This window comes from Trichoderma citrinoviride, assembly GCF_003025115.1.
Source record: "Trichoderma citrinoviride strain TUCIM 6016 unplaced genomic scaffold BBK36scaffold_4, whole genome shotgun sequence".
Classification (NCBI taxonomy): domain Eukaryota; kingdom Fungi; phylum Ascomycota; class Sordariomycetes; order Hypocreales; family Hypocreaceae; genus Trichoderma; species Trichoderma citrinoviride.
The window spans coordinates 1,843,017-1,864,463 of NW_020194712.1; the positions used below are offsets into that span (position 1 = coordinate 1,843,017).

Here is a 21,447-nt window from a genome sequence, read left to right on the forward strand (position 1 = left end):
AAAGACGTCAATATCTGGAATAGTCTGCAGGAACTGATTATCAAAGGCTTCCTGCATATACCAGAGCACAAGCCTATCGTTGAGAGTAGCCATGCCTCTTGCGAAGGAGGGCGAGTTGGTGTCCCACCGCAGCAATATTTCGTGCTGCTGTAAGGTCTGAGAGTACCACACCTCCGTCTTGCAGCAAGACACTTGTAGCGGTGTTATATTGCATTTCTGTATCTGCTCTCACATATCGTCACGGAGGCTGCAGGAGCGATAGATGAGCTTGTCGAGCTGCACATGCCCATTCGAGACACAGATCGCGCCGGTAACAGTGGAGGCATACCTCTGGCGAGCCTGTTGTTGACGAGAGACACGATGAAGAAAAAGATGATGGAAATGGATTTTGAGCTCCCAAGTTGAGGCACCAACATGAAGTTGCCTCTCCACCAGCTCGACTCCGCGTTTGTGCGGATGGAAGTTTCAGAATTGTTTTTCCGTACCTTCCCTCCAACCTGTATTCACGTTACAAGGAAGCAACTACCGAACTGCCTTCTCCCTCCCCTCACCTGAGCCGACAAGCTTTGATTCAGTCTTCTTCTCATTTCATTCCCCTCGTGCCTTATCTGACCTCCTCCTTTATTCATACGCCCGAATGAAGCTATCGTCTCTGTCTGCCTGTTGCCTTTCATCCGCTCTGCAATTCTCGTCGTGACCTACATATTGCATTATCTTACCGATAAAACCTGCATGGATCTATGGGATCCTGGTGGATCGTCGTGGTGGCGCCTCTGCAACCCCAGATGCTAGGGACGCCATTCCGCCCTTTGCCTTGGCTTCTGACAGTGGCGCTGAGTTTCCGAAGCCTCTCAACACTAACTGAGGGGGACGTTCAGGGTTCAGGCATGAGCGCGCCTGTGACCGACGGGGATGAGGGATCCTTCCGCAATGCACGCAAGTCCATTGGCTGTGAGTTATTCAGCCCACTCGACGGAGTACCGAGCCGAGAGTGCGCATCGAGTTCCGGAATACTACTCTACAAGTATCAATGGCGGTAGGGGCCCATCATCACCTCAGCGAGGAGACGTGATTGCTGACAAGAACTTTCAGAGCCGACCCCTGTCACCTCCACTGCAGCCGCAACAACCTTGTTTAACGCCATGCAGCACGGTTTGCTATGTGCGCCACGATTAGGTCCCTGTCGACATCCGAACCTCCATCAGACGGTGGCGGTAGCAAAGGGCCTAAAGCTCCGCGCAGATACAGAGGACTCGCATGCCTGCTCAATCGTTCGACATTCGGGATGCCCTAAGTGATGGGAGCCGTTCGGCAAATGACTGGAGGTCCTACTACAGCCCGGATACCAATGTTACAACAGTCACCGTTCCAACAGGTTCCGAGTACTACCTAGGCGTCGTTGTTGGAGGATGCAAAGAATTGCCACCTTCCGACACAGCCGAACTCCGATACGACCTCTAGCAGACTATCACGCGGCAACCCCCACAGTCGTCCACTTGTGCGCGGCTTCTTACTCATACTAGTACTAGCAACTGGTTCTTTCAGCTCTTTCCGCGCTATTGCAGGCTCGTCGTTTATTCATTCACGGCGAATTTGCCATCCACCAGCGTTAAGCCTCATTGATGTTTAGGCGCAAACATCACAGGGCCACTCAGATTCCCAGCACAATGGAGTGATTTTCTGTATTGTGACGGGGTCTTCTTGGCGAGCATATGGATCACACGAGCCTGGCTGTTGCTTGCCGCTTGTTCTATGCGGCTGTCCATTGGTCCAGAACGACACCCCTTTTGCCAAGGTTGAATACCAAATCCATTTCCAACTCCAGGCTTCAAAACCACAGTCGACCTAGAAGAGGCTGACAAGATCAGCCGCGGCTTGCCAATAGAGGAGCTGCTCATCTTCTGGGCTACGTCCACTGCGGTGACAATTTCGACAACTCATTTTCAGAATAAGCGGCGAGCATTCAGCAGTGATTATATGAATATCAGCGGCTTCTTCGAATTGCGCGGCTGGCGTCAAACTAACTATCGGCATAACCGACTCTTGAACGGAAGGTCCTATCGATTCATAATATTACTAATGAAGCGAATCGCATTCCCCAGCTTTAATCCACCTTCTGGATAGTATTCGGGTATCCCATCTCCAAATGGATGCGAGCAGCTGCCATGCTTTATCCCAGCCAGTTGGTCACAACGCGAGTCATGGGTCGACATCGGCCCCTTTGAAGCCGATTAACGTGTTCAAGGCAAGACTGTCGGCACAGAGAAAAAGATAGCATGAACGCAATGCCGTAGTCATCGTTTCTTCTCACTCCTTATACGGAACTCAGATGAACACTATGTAATACTTACATGCTGGCTACGAAGGTCAGTGTGGGTTGAGTTGATCCGTACGTGGAGACAGCCGCCAAGGATGGACTGGGGCTTTCCATGGAGCAGATCATTCAGGGCCATGCTAATTGGACGCATAGCCTCGATAGCTGAGCCCGCTAACTCGGATGTCTGACAGGGATATCGCGCGGCAAACTCCGCAGAAGAGATTTTGACGAAGCGCAAGGGCTTTGGACTCGACAATCCGGGCAGATGGAGAGCGGAAGGGGAAGCGGTCCAACCTTCGAGGCTTTTGAGATGCATAGTGTTATTCATCCTAAAACGATCATGCTGGTGGACCAACAAACGGCGAGTTGTGCCTCTACCGACGCCCAAACGCCTTGGTGCTCTCCACGCCAAGCCAAGGGCAAGCGCACAGGAAGCTGCGCCGTGAAGCACATCCCCAGCACTGGGTCGGCATGGCTGAGCCTATCCGACGATGGCTGCGGCTGGCGCTGGGAAGCAAGCCTGGGTTGCCACGGGGTCGTGAGCCGGGGTGTGGAGTTGGGCAAGGGGGTGGACAGATTGTCAGCCCGTGCGCGCGCTCTTTCAACAACCTGCAGACTCTCCCGTGGATAACTACAATCTCATCTGTCAAGATCTTACTTGCCCTTTGCTTATCCGTCCAAGTGAAAGGACGTAAGCGATGGGGTTGCAAGAACGAAGTGCAAGCACTACGGCTACCGCAAAGTCAGGGAATTCTCGGCTGTGGAGATGCCCGGTGGCCCCGGCATAGGAGAGGAGAGCGTCTGCAATGAACAACGGTAATTTGCCTGTCTGTCCGCACCACCAACTCATGACGTGATGCTCACAAAATAGCCATTGAATGGGTGTATGCCCCCGTCCAGTCTTTTGGTCTACAAGTTCAGGCGACTTGTCTGGTCAACAAAGAAATCTTCAAGCAGCCTCAGAACGGTGGAAAGGCCCCTCAAGAGGATATCTCAAGCTCACGTGGGTAGGCCAGTTACTACTCGTACGCGATCGCTGCATACTTTCACTGCTAATGGTCAAAAGCAATGGACACGAATAAGCTTTTTGGAGCCTGGATATTAGACGTTCTGTTACGGATTTCTCCTGCAACCGATGCCTCTCGCTCTCCTCCGACGTATGAAACTTTGTACGGAGGGGACGGATCTCGCGAGAAAACGGGGTGATATCGATGCGCCCAAAGAAAGACGGCTCAAATTAGCGAACGGTATGGCCACAGGAAACGGGGCCGCTAAAAGCGACTTGAATGCAGAGCAAGACTTTGGCGGATTTTAACAGATCCTAGCTCGGGTTGTGGAGACGTGGCGGCGTCTGCCTCCTGCAGTCAAGAACGGGGAACATGGAGGCAAGTGCTGTTTTCGTCTCTTATCACGGACTGCCGGCGATGTTGGACGAGGAATACTGACTTCTCTACTACTAGCTACCTCGACGTAGGCTATACGTTACAGACAAGTACCACTTGCATCTCAACAAGAACTTCCTTTGTCTACCTACCTACTGTTAGGTAGGTGGTGATGATAAGCTTACCTTACCTTGACAGAAGGACGAATGGACACCCGCATCGAGCAACGGCCAATGCCATGCTATCAAGTGCACCTGAATCGGCGGGTGGTTGATTTGGCTGCAACGACAAGCTGCAGAATACGTTGGCGGCTCGGGGCTGTCAAGCAAGATGCGTCGCACAGCAGGGGATTTCCAGCGGTTGGGCCCGCAAGATGTGGGCGAACGAGCTGGCCGTTGCTCCAATACCGCGAGGGTTAATGTAGGAGGCAGTCGTACCCCGTTTTCCTGTGCGATTGCCAGTCGCCCGTTTGGGTGTGATGGAGTCCACTCCTGCAGGCGACCGGTGTTTGTCATACAGAGCACCTTGATTTCAGCTCCATCAACACATCAGCCTATGACTCGTTGGGGAAGAAAAGAGAGATGCAATCCGTGTCGGTGAGCGGCGCTTAAGCTCATCACGAAAGGATCTAGAAGATGTGCAGTTAGGTATGGACATACATTAGTTGTATGGAGGGACTCGTCAGAGGATGCCGACATCTTAGCCGTTCATAAGTTGTACGATTCGACGAGCGGTTTAGGGGTCCTACTACCCCATGCTCTCCGGCTTTTCAGCTCCCCGTTCAGACGAGTGCGCTGCTGCGCGGACATGACTAACAAAGGCTGCGGCTGGCTGCTCTACCTTGCCATACGCGGTACGCCGTGATGGAGCATCTCAGCAATCGACTGTCCTAGCGCGATATTGACGGTCTAGCGACGGTCTTGTCTGTCCGCTCGCATGTGCTCGTACTTGTGCTAACGAGAGATTATGGAGTAGGTACGACAAGTGAGCCGCCGCGGTACGAAGTGCTACTTCTACTCCCTACTTAGGTCGCATGTCCCAAGCATCAGCGATGGGCTCTACATGTACAAGTTCCAGGGTTCTAGACCATTTGCTAAAGGTTGCCCGGGGTTCGTCCTAATCGACCTGGTTGATCGACACAGACACGTTGATCTCATTCATGACATGCCCGTGGAGGGTGCAGCCAGAGGAAATGACTTTCGAAGCGCATGCCTGCATCAGGGGAGCGGTCATCTGTCTCTGCCGCATGACGCAAAACGCATGGCAATTTGGCGACGCAACATGCAGATGCATGCGTGGGAAGCAAACTTGAAATGAGGAGAAGCGAGGGCAATGCTAGCACTTGTGCCAATAATCCTACGCAAATACAGCGGCAAGGAGATGCCTAAGCTGGGCCGGTCGTGGAGCTACGAGACGTTGACTTGTACTAGCAGCAGGACGAGGCACTCCGAATTGCGGGAGGCGAAAACGGAGGCGCGTTAAAATCGGAGCATTTACCTGGTCCTGTTCAAGCAGGTAGGGGTGGTTGAGCAAGCGATTCGGCTTGGGACACCGAACACTGGCTGGTACTTCGTACATGCCTTTGCGGGCAGTAGGTCTTGTTCCCGGCCAGAGCCGCAAAGGGTATGGAGTGCGTTTGCGCTTCTGGCCCGATTGACCTTGTGCTAGCTGAAGCATGCATTCTCCTTTCCTGATTTGTCTTGTCTCTTACAGATGCTGTGCTCCCAAGGGATACCGGGTACCACTGTTGAGATTGCTGAACAATACAGAAGAAGCACCATGTTGGCCCTTTGCCATGAATCACGATCGACCAGCCGGGCAGCTAAGGGGGAAGGGGGGTACGGCTTGGACACACATCCTTATCAGACTTGCAGGTACGGAGTCGCATCATGCATATGCATGTATGCAGGCTGGAGAAACTTCCCCTTGGCGCTTGTGAGGGAACATTGGAGGAGGGGGGGCCAAAGGTGAGCTACTCGGTACTACTAAAAGTTGAACGAGATGGAGGAGGAGAGGAGGAGGAAGATGAGGAGGATTTGAGGGCCTGAGGTGTGTGTGGGTATATGAGATGAAGTAGACGACGTGTAAGTGTCGTGTACCTCCGTAGGGGTGCGCTCGGCAGTGAAGAAACTCGGACTCACATGCCTTTGGGTTGCTGGGAGGATTTGGAGAGATTGCATTGCATGGTCGGGGATTGCGATGGCTGAGGATTGTATCCTTGATTGCCGATGCTCGAGACATGTTTCAAGAGGTCGATTTTTTTTTTTCTTTCTTTTTTCTTTTTCTCCCCTTCTTTTCCTCCGGGCGAGCATATCCGAGGAGCAGAGAAGGAGACGGAAAAGGAAGACTGCGCTGACCAATGTTGCAGGTCACACTTGCGGCGAGTGTCATAACTGGCTGCTCGATTCAGTTCCCTTCTTCCACTACCTGCCAGCATGCTCGTGTGCTCTCGCAGCCAACGACCAACATGTAGGTATATGACATGCTTTGGCCGGGAAAGGGGGCGTTTTCTCTCGGAAGGCTCGCAATGCATGTCAGTCGAGGGTGGGTATCATCCCATCGCTGCTGGACCGGTTCTCCATCCACACGCAGCAATGTCTTAGCAGATGTCTAATCAGCCACAGGTACTGCGTACTGGAGGGATCTCAGAGCAACGGAGACGGCTCAGGCGCAGAGTTGCCAGGCTATGGCGTACAGAGTACGGAGAGATGCACCTGAGGTCGCGCCCTGGTAGATGCGCCGTACCGGCTCCAAGAAGGCACCCGATTGACCAACTTGATTCGCGGCTGAGAAAACGGTACCAGGACCGCTTCAGACCAGGAGCGAGCTGGTACCCGGCGGCATCCGGATGAGCAGGGGTGCACCGTGCCGGCTCTGGGGGCTACGAATACGGAGTACGCGCGGTGTGCCAGCCGTTTGCCGCAGGTTTTGGCGAGGCGGCTGATGGCAAGGGAGGTAACTCTGGTATCGACGGCTCCGTGCGCAACTGTGGTCTTCTTGTCTCAACGCCCCCCGTCCGAAACATTCCATGTCCTCTCCTCACCCCCCCAATGACGCTTTCAAGGATTGGATCCGAGCCGAGCACCGTTTTTGTCTCTCGTCCACGCAGCAGTCAACAATCGCCCAAGGCGGCGCCAAACAGGGCAGAAGAGAGGCTGACCTATAGACATGTATGAGTGCTAATGGCCTAACTAGTAGTACTTGCAGAAGCACCTCGCTGCGCACTCAGGAGAAGGTCAGGGGGTAGGTAGGTAGCATTTACGAGCTTATTCGCTGCTGCGGGTTGGCTGTATGTATGTACGGGCTACGATGCGACGAATGCTGCTTGCTGCTTGCAAGTGGACGATTCTACTGCTGCTGCTAGCGCACTGGCACCATGGAGGCTGGCAGTTTTGCAAGCCCTTCCCGCTGCGTGCCAGCCCTGCGCAGCCATTCGCCGGAAAGGGTGTATTACTCGTACATGCATCCAATGTTTGTACGCAGCAGTACTTCCTTGCTGTTCTCTTGTTCTCTCACACAGGCCCTCACACGCCCCCTCTCGCTGCCTGTCGGCACTCCCCTGCAGCCGCAGCAGCAGCTAGCAGCTTGTGACTTTGAGCAACCGCAGAGTGAAGAGGTGTGTGCGTGGTGAGCGAGGGTGGGAGGGAGGTATTTGAATTGAGGAATTGGGTACCGGTACAGGTAGGTAGGTAGGCAAGCAGGACTTGGAAGACGGAGAGAGCAAGGAAAAAGAGAACCGAAACCGAACGGAGAGGACACGATCGAGGGCATTGGAGAGTGCTCTGATCAATGCTGACGGCAGCAATGGATAATACTTGTACCAGCAGTCAACTTCGCCCTACCGCTGGGGGCCTGTATCGTTGAGACGAGACATGACGACCTTCTGGATCCCTGGATTTCCGGAATCTCTGCTCGCCGGATCCGCACTCGTTCTCTTGTCGCCTTGTTCTCGCTCGCACATACACACACTGTAATCTCCTCCGTTCTCTCTCTCCCCTCTGTGTCCCATCATGCTCTCGGTCTCCAAGGCTAGTACTGATACATGCTAGCAGCAAGCAGCAACCACACCCCCCGGCGACGAGCTGGCGACATTGATCCATGGCTCCGCTTCAGCCCTCCAATCTATGAGAGCGCTAGCCATACAGCTCTCGAACCCGAATGACGGTAGTGCTACCTCGCACCCACACCGGGCCCACGACCAGGATCGGGACCAAGGCCTTCAGGTCCCGTTCCAAGGGCCAAGGCAACAAGCAGCGAAGTGGCTCAGCGACAAAAGAAGCGCAGAAGAGACCCAACGGAGGAGAAAAGATGACTTGACACAGCCAGCGCTGGGGGCGCTAAAACCGAGAGGCTGAGGGTTAAACGCAAGTCAAGAGATTAGCAGCATGTTGTAATAAGGTGTAATAGGGAGTGGCTGCTGCTAGTCGCCAGCATCCTGGAAACTGTGTAGGCGCGATCATCCTTCTGCTTGGCTCAGAGTGAGTTATCCTTTCTCGCGGGGCTTCGTCCAGCGTCGAGGTTCTTGATTAAGCGTTGACGTGGTCCTTCTAGATTCTTTTTTGTGGCCAGAACAAAAGGGTTAATCGGTGTCGAGTACAGGAAAGGCTCTAGTATTTGACCGAGGAGGAATCATTTCTTGCTCCACGAAAGGCCATGCCCACTTTATACACTCTCTGCCTGTCTGTACCTACAGAGAGAGGAGAGAGAGAGCATACATGCTACTCACATGTGTGTACGTACTCCGGCTGCCGTCCAATGGCCAAGCAGGGGCTGGCCGCTGCCAATGGGATACCCACAGGGGGTGCGTACATCACCCACGGCGACATGGAGCTAAGAGACCTGGAACTTTGAGACAGAAGCGCAGCAGCTGTCCGGATACCTGGCCGGTTGCCTGGAACGGCATACAAGCGCAGGTATAAGAGGAAAAGTTTAGGGCTGCAGTACTTGCTCCGTCCCAGTTGCCCCAATCCGGCGCCATCTCATCGACGCCGCCCCGGAACCAGAGGAAACCTTATTGAGCCAGTGTGTATTGTTGAGCGCTTTCACACTCACTTTAACCTCGACACTTGCACGCTTTCACTCTTACACTCTTGTCGCTACGGACGTTGCTCGCTAACCAGTAGCCCTGAACTTGATTCCAACTCTTTGCCTCTGCCTGCCCAGATCCAGCAGGAGGAGGCGTATAAAGGCAGTCGTCCCCTTCCCGACCCCCCCTGCATGTGCCCTGGCTCTCGACTTCTGCTGGTACTCGTTCGTACTCTTGCTGCCGTCTCTTGCTTCCAACAACCCTCGATCCCGTCTGCTCTGCATCGCCGGCCTCGATCACCACGATGCAGCAGTATACGTACAGCCACGTCCACGGCAGATGGCCCACGCCGGGCAGCTCGTCCTACGGCGTCAACTCGACCTCGACCCAGCAGGGAGCAGGAGCTCTGCAGACGCCGGGGGGATCGCCGTATCCCCTCAATGCCGCCAACGGGACCCAGCCGCCGATGGGGACGACGCCCTACACGCCGCGAACCGTCTACGGCCAGCCGTACAGCGCCCAGCGAAGCACGCCGTCTCCCACCGCCGCCGGAGAGGCATCGTATGAGCACCACGGGTTTCAGTCCTCCGCCAGCCAGGACAACCACTCCAGCCTGCCCACCAGCCTGCCCTCCGTCGCCATGAGCCAGCCACCCGCCATGGCCAACACGCCTTCGCTGGCCAACTCGGCCGGCGCTCACCAGGAGCCCTACGGCCACGGCCGGTCGTCCATCAGTGCGCCCAGCTACGCCCCGTCGTCGAGTGCCCAGGGCCAGCCCGGCTTCTCCTACGCACCGCAGCACTCCCCGAACAACCACTCGTCCACGGGAGCGGCGCCACTTCCCCGGGGCTTGGGTTCGCTGTCCGGCCAGCATCCGCTGCCCTCGTTGGAGCCCCCGACCTCTTACCGCGCTCCCTATCCGACTTACCACTCGCCAATGGGGGGAATGGGCGGCCCGATCATGTCCAACATCCACCAGCCCGGCAGCCAGCTCTCGATGATTCCCGGCATGGTGCCTACCTACGGCGGCCCGGGCCTCATGTACCCTCATCCGCCGCCTCAGTCACAGCCTGAGCGGCCCTTTAAATGCGACCAGTGCGTGCAGTCGTTTAGCCGTAATCACGACCTGAAACGGCATAAACGGATTCACTTGGCCGTCAAGCCGTTCCCGTGCAACTATTGTTCCAAGAGCTTTTCAAGAAAGGATGCCCTCAAGGTGTGTACTGCCTCCCATCTAACCCAAAGTGCGCGGCACCAGTTTACTGACGTTTTCAATGTTGCACCATGGACAGAGACACAGACTGGTTAAGGGCTGTGAAAGCAAGAGCCAAGAGAACGCCGAGAATCCAGGAGGCTCTGACGATGGAGCCCAGCGGAATGGAGAGGCAAGCTGATTGCGCAGTTCCAACCCGAGCACAGGGACACGGCACTGGAGTTTCGACGAATGACCCACCACACCTTGTACAAACAACATCTTCCACAGCAGACAAACTTACGTCGGGAAACGCATGGAGCGTACGCCTATTATTCAAGATACCCAGCGGAGGAGGAGGAGGTTCATCAGCAATGGAAGAAGACAAATCACCCACTCTGCATATGAACAAGAAAAGACGAGAGGACGGCGAACCATCTTCAGATACGCCTTGGAGTTGAGGCACGGATGACCAGCTCCTGCCTTGGAGACTCGAAACTTTCCCCGGGTTATCGAACCATTGGAATTCTGGGAGAGGCTTGAGGATTTGGGAGATGCCTCTTCTTAAACCTATTAAACCTTTTCTAAAATCCTCCTCTTCTTTTACCCTTCTCTTTACGCCTATCTTCCTCTTTTATTACATCTTTTCTCCTTTTTTAATACGCTCTTTTACGTTGTTTTTGGGATACCTGTTACACTTTGGTAACGAGTCGAGTCCGGACATTGGATAACATTGTTCGGGCTTGACGGGCTATCTGCTTATTTCTGGTTTTTTTTTCTCTTGATGTTTTCCACCCCTTTCCCCCTTTTCCTTCTTTCTTCCTCCATTCCTAGTTATCTCTTACTGTTTACATCTGGCGTTTCAAGAATGGGTGGGCTGGGTCTTTTTTTCTCTGTCAAAGAGCATGGACGGAACGGGTTTGGCAAGGTAACTCATGGGATTATACATAACTTACGGGTTCTATTGGGTTCAAAAAGAAGGCTACTAGGTATCTTTCACACAGGTGGTTTGGGGGAGTTTGGAAAAGGGTTTGCTTATTGACAATGTGCCTGGATTGCTGGCGTAACTGGCCGAGGTTCAGGCCAATAGTAGTACTACCAAGGTATACGAATTGGAGCACTTGTCCTTGATTATGATTTGCGCCTGTGCCTGTATTCAACGGGTTGTGATGATCTGCACGACGGCATGACTGCATGAGCCTCCCTGCACGTTTCAGCTCATCTCTAAATCTATGTCATATTCGAGAACGCTGTCACTAGCCGAAAAGACTACAAAGGTAATAGACTCTACAAGGACGATAGGGAGATCTCAGCTCAGCCATGACACACCACGGGGCCCAGCCCGGAAGAGAAGTGCCGGACTGATGGCACGACAACAAACACAGTCGAGCTGTGGTGGTTATCGGGAGGAGTTTGGGCGGTCGGTAGTTTTAGCAAACATGCGGCTGAAAAGAAAAAACGCAGGCGTGTCTGCCTTGGGAGGGAGGGAAGCGAGATGAGAAAGTTCCGATGGAGGGTTTTTCTTCAGCCTCAGCTGCAGTTGCGTATGCGAGTTTTGCTGATCCTGACTCAGGCTTCAGGTTCAGGTATCATTTGGGTGCAGTAGTTGAAGAAGTGGAAGATTGCGGTTATACGCGAGGTATGACGGTTGGTTTTGTGAGAAAAAACAGTTATGATAATTGGTAGGGGGAAGAGAACGGATCTGGATGAGACCTGTCGATACCAGGGGGGGCGGCTGGTTGGCTTGAGGGCATATACGCGGTGGAATTGCAAAGTACGTCTTTTCTTGTTAAGCTAATCCACCTTCTGAACCTTTTCTTTATCCTTTTGATATTGCTATCTGATCTATTTGTATTCTCATGAGGGTTTACGTAAACAGGGCCTATGGGGTTTCAAATTGGAAGCAAGTTCTTTCGTGAGGAGAAAGGGTACGGGCTTATGTTTCTGCTTCTACTACTATGTCTTTTTCATGCCCCGGCCAAATTGCCACGTTGCGGACGTGGACACTTCTTGTAACGAAAAGAAAACGTCGACGTATAGAAAGGCCATGGAAGGGGGAAAAGCCCCTTGGGCGTGTTAAGATGGGGTGAGGCGTGTATATACCAGTAGGGGGGGCTGGCTGGCTGGCTGAGTCGAGCAACTCAACGTTGAGGGCGGTTCGCGTTGGCGGCTCTGGGCGGGCGTTTAGAAAACAGGTCCTATGAAAGTTTTGTTCCCTTTTTTCCATTTCCCCCTTTTTCCGTCAAAGGCGTCAGAGAGAGGGGGGGAAGAGAAGTTTTGTGGGATGGATCAGTGATTGCGTATATTGGCGGCTGAATCTCAAGTTGGTTTTGTGTTGTGTTGACGTTAGGTGGTGTGGTATGGAGCCTTCTTCACTAGAGCATTTGCTGAACTACATGGACGGACTGCTTGCTCATGGATCGAAGAGGGGAGTCACGAGATGGACCATAGTAGGTCAAGATAGGAGAGTGAGAAGATGTCTGCAGAAAGGCGGATAAGCGGCCAGAAGATTCGGGGCGTACATCCGAGTCGGGAGAGCCCTTTCCCCCCCCTCCTGTTCGGCCATCTCTCGCTTCTCTAGTACGAGGAAAGCTTGTTGTTGTCGTTCTCATCTTTCTCTTGTTATGAAAGAAAGAATGGGGGATAGAATATCTTGGACGGAGAGGAGAAATAAGACATGCATTGCATAAGGTGCTACTCCGTCTATTGGCCGCCGTGTTCTGGGTCTAGGACGTGTGACAACAGCTTTTTTTGCATGTCTCTGCGAGGGGACCTTGGGTACTTCCGCGATGCCTCTGCGTGTAACTGTCTACACATACCCATTTACTGAATACCGGACTACATGTATCAACCGCGTTGACAATCGTATCCAATTGGTGCTGCGTCTACGCTCACCCAGAAGGGGTGCATTACACAAATATCATCCTCCCGAACACCGAAAAGAAAAAAAAAAGACAAAGCCTTGCCAAGCTCCCCCCAGACAAGAGCTGACCAAAACCCCTCCTCAATTTATATTCTTTGTCATTTTCAGCTGGCTGGACTGATTAAACGCCAAAAAACATGGAGAGATCGCAGTGTCTGTGCCTCTGCCCCTCCCCCTCTCCCCCCCCCCCCCCCCCCCCCCCCCCCCCCCCCCCTTTTTTTTGTTTCTTTGGGTATGTATAGCTCCGATGTGTTACCACCACCTGCCTTGTGAGAGCCCAGCTGTGCAGTAGTGCTCGAGGGAAGAAGCGGTATCTCGGCATGAATAAAGCGATATTGGATGCTGTGTTGCCCACAAAGTAGCCTCTGTTTGAGGATATGCCCTTTGTCTGTTCGTCTTGAGGGATGGCGAGGTGTGTAGAGTTGGCCCGAACAGGGCCTGCTTCCACGATGGCAAAGGCCCTTGTGGCGGCGGCAAAAGACATCTCGCCCATTGAAGAAAAGTGTGCTCCTACTTCTTTTCTCACAGACAAAACGCCTTGTCAGTTGCAAAAGCCCTCCTTTGTTACGTTTCGACCCCCAACGTTTTTGGTGTTCTTCACTGCAGGTGACACACACACACACACCCCTGGGCATGACGATCCTTTCTTTTCACCCCCTCCACCCTATACAGCGCATTGCCCTCTGCGCGTTGTCGTACTCGTAAGTTCCCAAGGCGGATCAAATACAGGAAGACTTTGTAGAAGCCCAAGCAGATTTGCTCTCCTCTTTGTCACGATAAACCCTTGATTTGTCCCTGTTTGTTTCATGGCCGCTTGAGTGAACAGATGGTCGGAATAGGGCTGTGTATTTCTTTCACTAAGTGAGGGAGAGAGAGAGAGGGTGGTGGGACAATACGAGAGGGAGAAAAAGCGAAAGAGGCAAAAAGGCATCCTGCAGGTTCGGCGACTGTCGACGGGGTTGCAAAACGGGGGATGCCTGCGAGTGGTTCGGGCAGAGTTTCGAGCGGCGGACATGATTGCCTTTTTTCTTCTCTCTCTTTTGTTTTCTTTTCTTCTCTTTTTTTTTTCTTCTACTGAATGTTGCAAGGAGGGACACGCAGGCTGGGGGGGTAATATCTGGAGTTCTCAACTTTTGAGAGAGAGAGAGAGAGAGAGAGAGAGAGAGAGGCAAACCTCTGTCATGTTCGCTTATGATTTATGGTGATATAACTGCTTAGGGTAGCTGCAGATGCCTCTGCTGAAGATCTGGGATCGGACTCTTTGGAGATTTGTGTTGCTCGGCGTTTGTGGATGGGCTTTTTAGTGTGCATGTTTGGTTTGTTGATCCCGTCACACAAGGCGTTTGTGTTTCTTGTCTAGATGATATGGCGTGGAATGAACCGCCTGAACATGCAAAATATATTCTCTCTGTTTAATTTCATGCATATACCATTCATGGATATCGCTCATATTGTTCCCACTTCATGAACCAGTCGTGAGATTGCTGACCTACACTGGCCAAGTCTTTTGAGAGAAATCATGTGCGGGAACTTTCTTGCACATGCAACTCTGCCAATACTACCCAATTCAGCAGATGGCTTCGTTTGATCTCTATGGCTTTTTGTAGGACATGTCGACAACTTTCTCCTTTGTATGCGTATATGCCCCTTTATAAAACCCCTTTCAAGGGCACAATGCACCGAGGCACCGTGTCCACAACCTGGACTACTTTCATGAGACCTCGAGACAGACAGCACAGAAAGGACATTTGGTAAGTTGTAGAGCTTCAGCAAGGAGCAGTTTCGATGGAGGAAAAATACACAGCTGAAGACTTATCATAAAGCTTTCTATAGCATGCTAGATGCGGCACGCAAGATCAGCAACAGAATAGGGGACTGCGATTCCGTTGATGACGCTCGGCAATGCCCAGGTTAGCTTGGCACCGAACTACCGCGGTCCGAACATGTAAAGAGAAAGCACCCCCTGTCTTACAAGTTGGCCACAAGTTCCTGGCATCCAAGTTTATCACAAACTGTTTGAAAAGAGCCGAGCTGAAAGGCTGCATATACGTGTAAACTACTATTGATTGCTAGGCGGTCATGTCATGTCTTATATCAATACATCCGGCCACATACCTAGGCAAGGAAAGCATAATCTCCTGTGCTTCGCCTAGCCGCCCGCAAAGGACGGTTATAAACGCCAGCCTCAAGGCAGCCAAGTTCTATATATATACAAGTCTGTCCAAGGCTATTGATTTGTTGAAACGTGATAGTTCGAGCAGTGGCTCCTCCTCCAGCCCCCCTTCATCACTCATGGGTCATCAGTCCATATCTACATGTACACGAGCTGAAGGGCTTGCTTAGAACGGTCTTCTATCTCAAAGTCGCAATCTGTCCAATAGATCAGGAAAACCTGCCAGGTGGATACAGAGAAAGCGATCATGTGCCCTCATAGTATGGCATGAAGCATTCGCAGCTGAAAGCATCCCTGCCCAAATCCCTGCCGGCCACGCGGCTCAGTATCGCAACCTGCATGCTATCAACAAGTATACACATCACAGCAACTAAGTCTTCCTGATTCAACGATTCTGGCATTCACACTCGACAAAGCGGCCGATTGCGTATCGCCGTCTAAAACTTCTGCGCATATCGCATCTATGCAGCTTTGCCAGCGCAAAGAGCCAAGATATATGCTTGGAGAGAGAGAGAGAAGGGGAAGTTTCGTCTGCGTCACCTGCAAAGCAGCTGCAGTTAGACAACAACACCTGGGATTTCAATCAAGTCAAAACTAGAACTGTCCATCTTTCAAAGCTACAGGAGTACTAGATAGGCGGTATCGCAATGCCCGTGTGCTACCCTCTTCTTGCGGCATCAGTCGCTGGAATCGTCGCTCGTCTATTGTACTTCAATAGAGAGAGCATCGTGCCGCTCCCCAGCGCCATGTCAGTGCCTTTGCCACCAGTCTCGTCTGCGTGATCCTGTTCCAGTCGTCCATCTTCAAGGGAAAGCCCAGCGTCCGAGTAAACTGGACATCAACCCTAGCTCGTCATCCCGAGTCCACGCATGTTTCCTCCTCGGCCTCTACGCAAGCCCTCCTATCGTACCGCCACTTCTTCCGCCCGCTCAACAAGTTCCCCAGCGCCGGGGAGCTCGCATCTCGACATTCTGGCTGACGTACCGCGTCCGCAGCGTCGATGCCCGGCGATGAGTCGCCGCCCCTTCACGAGCAGTACACACGTTTCGTGGTCGGGCTATTCGCAATGACCTCCGCCGAGTCTGGAGCCAGGCGTTTAGCGGTCGGGCGCTCAAGGGGGTAAAATCAGCGGATGATCGCGTACCGCAGCGTCTTGCTTGAGCGGATTCATACTTCTAGAGGCGAGACGATCGACATGGCAGAGTGGTTCCGCTTCTGTGTGCTTCGATGTCATGGGGGGTGTTGCCTTTGGGAGGTCGTTGAACGTGCTCGAGACATCTCGGGACCATTTAGCGATTGACCTGTTGGATGGTGGATCTTGCCCCTGGCGATACAGTTGCTGGTATGGCTACTGAGATTCGGAATGAAAATGCCCGTTATATCAAGAGACTGGTGGGCGTTTACCGGACTTTGTCGAGCTAGATTGCAGAGCCAAATGAAGACCGAGCCGGACGTCCCTGATACCATGTCAACGCTGCTGGGCCAACTGAAAGGAAGGGAAGCAACTCGAGGGGAGTTTGGCCTGCTAGTCGGAGATGCCCGGCTGGTCATTGCCGCGGGAAGGTAGCATATATCATATGTGACAAGGCCGGATTCCATAAGAGATAAACTGACGTTTCCCCAGTCACACCACGGCCGCAAGCATGTCTTCCATGGTATACGAGCTGGCGAAGCATCCGCAACACATCGACAAGCTGCGTCAAGAGCTCGCACCTCTCGTCCGACTCACACTTCGACCCCTCGCCAGACGACACTGACATGTCCGCAGTACGCGGTCGGTAGGGCTAAGTTGGCCGTGCCGAGTCCTCAGGCATCCTGCGATGTTGCTGCGTCGTCGACATCTGCTGACATTGCCTTCTATCTTTGTGCGAAGCCGTCTATTCGAAAGCATATTCGTTTGTTCCGGAGCGCTGTAGTCAGTTTCCAAAGATGATCAAGGAGAAGGATGTGTTTGCTTCCTTTCCAATGGGTCAGTCATGCTCCTGGTGATGTGCTCCAAAGCAGCGCTTCTACTGACCTCCTTCATAGGTAGGCCCGTTCAGCTGCATCGGAAAGCGACCGGCACTGATAGACAGTCGCCAGGTGATGTCAATGTGATATTGCTGTTGTTCCTGGGGATGATGGCGGGATCATTTGAAGGGGTATGCCCTCTATGCTTTCGTGGCGACCTATGGAGCGCTGAGACTGACGTTCAAGGCCCACGGAAGGCATCCGAGTCTTGTTCGTCAGGCCTATCATGCAACGAGTCATCAACACCTGGATGGCCGGATGTACATACAAAGCTCCCCTAGCATTCAAGAAGCTCAAAGCTGCGGGTGCTGGTATGTTTCGGGCAGATAGCAGCAGGACATTCTCATCAATCTGGTCTCTCTAGATGGGGTTATTCACCTCACCGACGGGGACTCATCTGAGCAGCATTCAGGTGGACTGGATAGTCAAGCAGTGAAAGGAGGGTGAGCATGTTAGAGCTTAATCGAGTGAGTTTCATGTCCCTTAGTGGTGGTTATTACGGAATAGTCACGCCTGGAGATGGAGCGACACATCAGATCATGATGTGGGAGCGGCGATGGGATACCCAATAGTCAGTCAGCAGCTGATTGATCAAGATCCATGGAGAACCCATGACCCGGCAAATATGCAAAGTCGATGTTTGGACGTACGAGCTACGAACGCGCGAGTGTCGCAGAGACATGCATCACGACCAAGTACACGCAAGTATCGCGCCCCTCAGCTCAAAGTACCGATACCTCCGCTGCGACCCCAGACGCACAACCCCACAAGCACCCCCCACCCCCCTCGAAACCACTGCAATTGTCCACAAACTTGCGCACGAACAAAAGAGCAAGCAAAACAGGCCGGAAACGAAAGAGTAACAGAGGGAAAGTAAGCATGGCGGTTTGGTGAGAGAGTTTTTAGTCATTGCGGATGGTGAAACAAAAAGGCCTGTTTTCGGGGACAGGACAGCAGCACCTGGAGCTGCCCATTGCTCCAGTGACGCTGCCAAATAAATAGCGTTGATGTCCTTTTCCCCCCTTGTCAACTTGAACAATCCCATATCACCACTTCGCCAGAACGTCCTGTCTCATACTACCTACTACTATCTTGAGATTACGGCTTCCAGCTTCCAGCTACAGGATCGACTCCTTGCTCCCGCCGACTCGAACCATCCTTCAGAGGAACTTGCTCGGCCTTTGCAGGAACCAGGAGCGGGTCTCGTTTACTTCCTCCTCCGCGGGCATTCCATTGTTCCAACGCTCCTCCGTACATCTTGCGATTCTACCATCCCGCATCTTCACATCTGCCAAGTCGCACAATTCCTCCGCGTGTCTGTACACCACCTTCAGGGCGCACAAAAGGACCGCATAGACGGTGAAAAGAAGGGCTTTAAAGAACTGCTTGTCACCGCCCCTGATCGAGTCCAAGCCCTCTTTCCGCCTCTCGAAAACAAAACACCACGAAAACACAACCATCATGGACGGCATGGACATGGGCGGCAGCAGCGACGGCTCATCAGCCTCCAACTCCACCATGACCATGCTCATGGCCATGGTCTTCCAGACCGACATCCGAACCCCCCTCTACGCAAACTCGTGGACGCCTCACCACGCCGGCGCCTACGCGGGCACCTGCATCTTCCTCATCGCCCTCGCCGTCATCGCCCGCCTGCTCGTGGCGTTTAGGGCCCGCCAGGAGCGCATCTGGGCCGACCAGGACGCCCGGCGCCGCTACGTCGTCGTCAACGGCAAGGAGCCCGTCGCCGAGCGCCTCTCGAGGGATTCGGACGCCAAGGGCGCGACCATGATGATTTCGGAGAACGGCGTCGAGGAGAGGGTCGTCGTCGTGGAGAAGAAGGACTCCGTGACGAGGCCGTGGCGGTTCAGCGTCGATCCCGTGCGGGCGGCCATGGATACCGTTATTGTTGGTGTTGGATACCTGCTGTGAGTAGCTCTTTCAAGTTCCCGTGATGGCTTATCTCTGACTTTCTTCTTCTGCAGCATGTTGGCTGTCATGACCATGAACGTTGGATACTTCATGTCCGTCCTCGGCGGCACATTCCTGGGCAGCCTCCTTGTCGGCCGCTACAGCGAGGTTCACCACCATCACTAGACGCCAGTCGAAAACAGGCATTTGGCACGCTACGAAGACGCAAGATTTATGAACTTTTTGCGGCTTTTTTTCTTCTTTCATCATTATATGCGACGGTAATGGGGGCATGGTGGTTATACGAATTGTACGAATTGTACGAATATCTCTTCTTTCGCCTTTACGGCCGGCGTTTACGGTGTCCTGGCATGGGTTGTCGATAAAGCACGCAATAGGCATATTGCAAGGAGGAAATGGGGTCAAGCGGATGCAACATCAGGTCAGACACGGTCTGTCAAAGGACTGAGAATATAAAATAGGGAACACATACAGCGTTATCAATACTCAGCTGCGACTTGCTGACATTGTGTCTTCCGTCTCTCTGAACATTGATGAAGTCGACCTTGATGGTCCCATGTCCCTTGCAAGTACCGCAAAGTAGCCAATACTTAGTCTACCTGCCCCAGAACTCGGCCATTGAGAAAACCTTCTCAAACCTGCTCAGCACGCCTTGCCGGAAACGGAAACCACTTCTGAGCAGGCCATTGGGGAGGTACGAGTCACGTGTCATGTTCAGAATGTCCTGCTTCTCATCCCCGCTTATGTAAGATCTCGAGTTCCCTCAGCGGGTTTGGCGAGAAATTGGGGTAGAAGTTGACCAAGCTCATGTATTCGCGGCGCTTCTGTAACTGATGAGCTTGTGTAGAAGAACTCAAGTCGGGCTGTCAGTTGGTTCTGTAGAATTCACTCTCATGTTTTGCCATCCTCGCAATGGACGGCCCCTGATGTATTTGTGAAAGTTCACAGCCCAGTTGCCGTCGCCGTGTAAAAAACAGTATCCGTATCAAAGATTCCTCCTCCGCAGGCCCCGCGTAACCTCCAACGATCAAACGACGGGTCACTGGCGGACCAACTAGTACCTAGTAGCTGCCAGTCGGATATAAATAGAATGCCATTCTGAAAACATCTGAGTAGTATATGGCTGTATGTATGTTCGTTCCAACTGCGGCCTCGATCAGATTCCCCCTCGCCGCATGTACGCTCGCCTAAACGGTTCAGCCTATGACCTCATTGCCAGCTTCACAAAAGCACAACCGCCAAAACCCTTTTCTCGACGATTCAACAAGTCTCCCAAGTCCATTTACTAATTCCATCTTAAGAGCATACTAAATAGCCCTACACACCTCCTTCATGAAAATGATAACAGCAGAAGAACCTACCTCCCAACTAACGAAGTAAAGGCCATCCCATTCTCAATCCCGGACATACAGCAACTACTATCTTACCAGCACATCTCCCGAACACGAACCGCACATCACACACACTGCTGCCTCGCATACTAAAAAGCTACCTCATCAAACAAACAAACGAAGAAGCAAGGAAAGAAAAAACGCAGGAATGAATACAAACGATCCTGCCCCAATCAAACTCCTGCCCTCCCCCAAAACAGGAAATCCTTCTTCCTCCCCTCCCCCCCATCCCCAAAGCGTCTAGTAAGGTAGCCACCAAAAAAATCGCACACACACACACGTACACACACTCAAAGAAGGCACAAAAACCATAGGGGTTCCTACAAAGAAAAAGAAGCACTTCAAAAAGAGGGAAAAGAGGGCATTCATCGCAAACAGGTAAAAGTATTTCGAAAAATCCATCACACTTTTGCCTGATATGAACACACACACACACACGCTTTGCCTCATTCTTCCACCATCCCACACACCTCCCCTTTTCCTCTCCTAGAAAAGTTGCAAGGCAAGAAAAAACTCAAAGCAGAATAAACATCAAAAACAAGGCTGTTCCGGCGCGCCGGCCGGCCGGGCCCGCTTCAGCTAGGACCACACACAACAAGGCGAGGCGAAAATGCCTATTCTAAAAACAGAACAGATCTCGGTAGGGCTGGGCTTGGATCTACGGTTTCTCGTTTCGGTTGGGTGCCCCTCGAAAAAGACAAACTCCATGCTAAACTCTGTTTGTCCCATTGTTGGCGGATCGGGCGAGGGAGGGAGGCGGCCGTTCTAACCTCAATGGGATCCCTTTGAAGATCACACGATGCCCGTCTTGTAATAGAGACGCCATGCCACAAACGCTTGGCACGCACTGACATGGCCCAAGCATGTGAATACCAAAAATGTCTACCAAAAAGAGTTGCCGGCAATTTCAAGAGACGTGTAAAGGAAAAAAAAGGTTGATTGGCAAGAAAGAATCATCTGATGTACATGATGTCCTCTTCCCTTGTCCCGCCATCAACAATCGTGCCCTCATGTGTCCATTATCATCCGCGCAGCAGTTCTCAGACGGCCTTCGTCCCTGTCCGCCGCCTGTGCCCATCCTCCGACCCCCAAAATCCAGAC

The 21,447-nt window shown here is 52.7% G+C and overlaps 4 protein-coding genes across 4 annotated transcripts; 3 read left to right on the plus strand and 1 right to left on the minus strand.

Annotated features, from left to right (window-relative positions):
• Positions 1 to 1,845: 1,845 nt before the first annotated feature.
• On the minus strand, positions 1,846 to 2,790 carry BBK36DRAFT_1139815 (hypothetical protein; the record flags this gene model as incomplete). The annotated part of the gene is made up of 4 exons (XM_024893338.1): positions 1,846 to 1,915; positions 2,026 to 2,042; positions 2,352 to 2,619; positions 2,696 to 2,790. 4 exons carry the CDS (start codon positions 2,788 to 2,790, stop codon positions 1,846 to 1,848), a joined length of 450 nt encoding a protein of 149 aa, XP_024751645.1.
• A 4,285-nt stretch (positions 2,791 to 7,075) lies between these two features.
• On the plus strand, positions 7,076 to 8,054 carry BBK36DRAFT_1139816 (hypothetical protein; the record flags this gene model as incomplete). Its single annotated transcript, XM_024893339.1, has 3 exons — positions 7,076 to 7,174; positions 7,220 to 7,315; positions 7,752 to 8,054. 3 exons carry the CDS (start codon positions 7,076 to 7,078, stop codon positions 8,052 to 8,054), a joined length of 498 nt encoding a protein of 165 aa, XP_024751646.1.
• Positions 8,055 to 9,029: 975 nt separating this feature from the next.
• On the plus strand, positions 9,030 to 10,119 carry BBK36DRAFT_1115197 (hypothetical protein; the record flags this gene model as incomplete). The annotated part of the gene is made up of 2 exons (XM_024890108.1): positions 9,030 to 9,941; positions 10,018 to 10,119. The coding sequence occupies 2 exons, from the start codon at positions 9,030 to 9,032 to the stop codon at positions 10,117 to 10,119; spliced, it is 1,014 nt and encodes a 337-aa protein (XP_024751647.1).
• Positions 10,120 to 18,541: 8,422 nt separating this feature from the next.
• BBK36DRAFT_1114090 (hypothetical protein) lies at positions 18,542 to 19,120 on the plus strand (the record flags this gene model as incomplete). Its single annotated transcript, XM_024889985.1, has 2 exons — positions 18,542 to 18,951; positions 19,009 to 19,120. 2 exons carry the CDS (start codon positions 18,542 to 18,544, stop codon positions 19,118 to 19,120), a joined length of 522 nt encoding a protein of 173 aa, XP_024751648.1.
• Between the last annotated feature and the right edge of the window lie 2,327 nt (positions 19,121 to 21,447).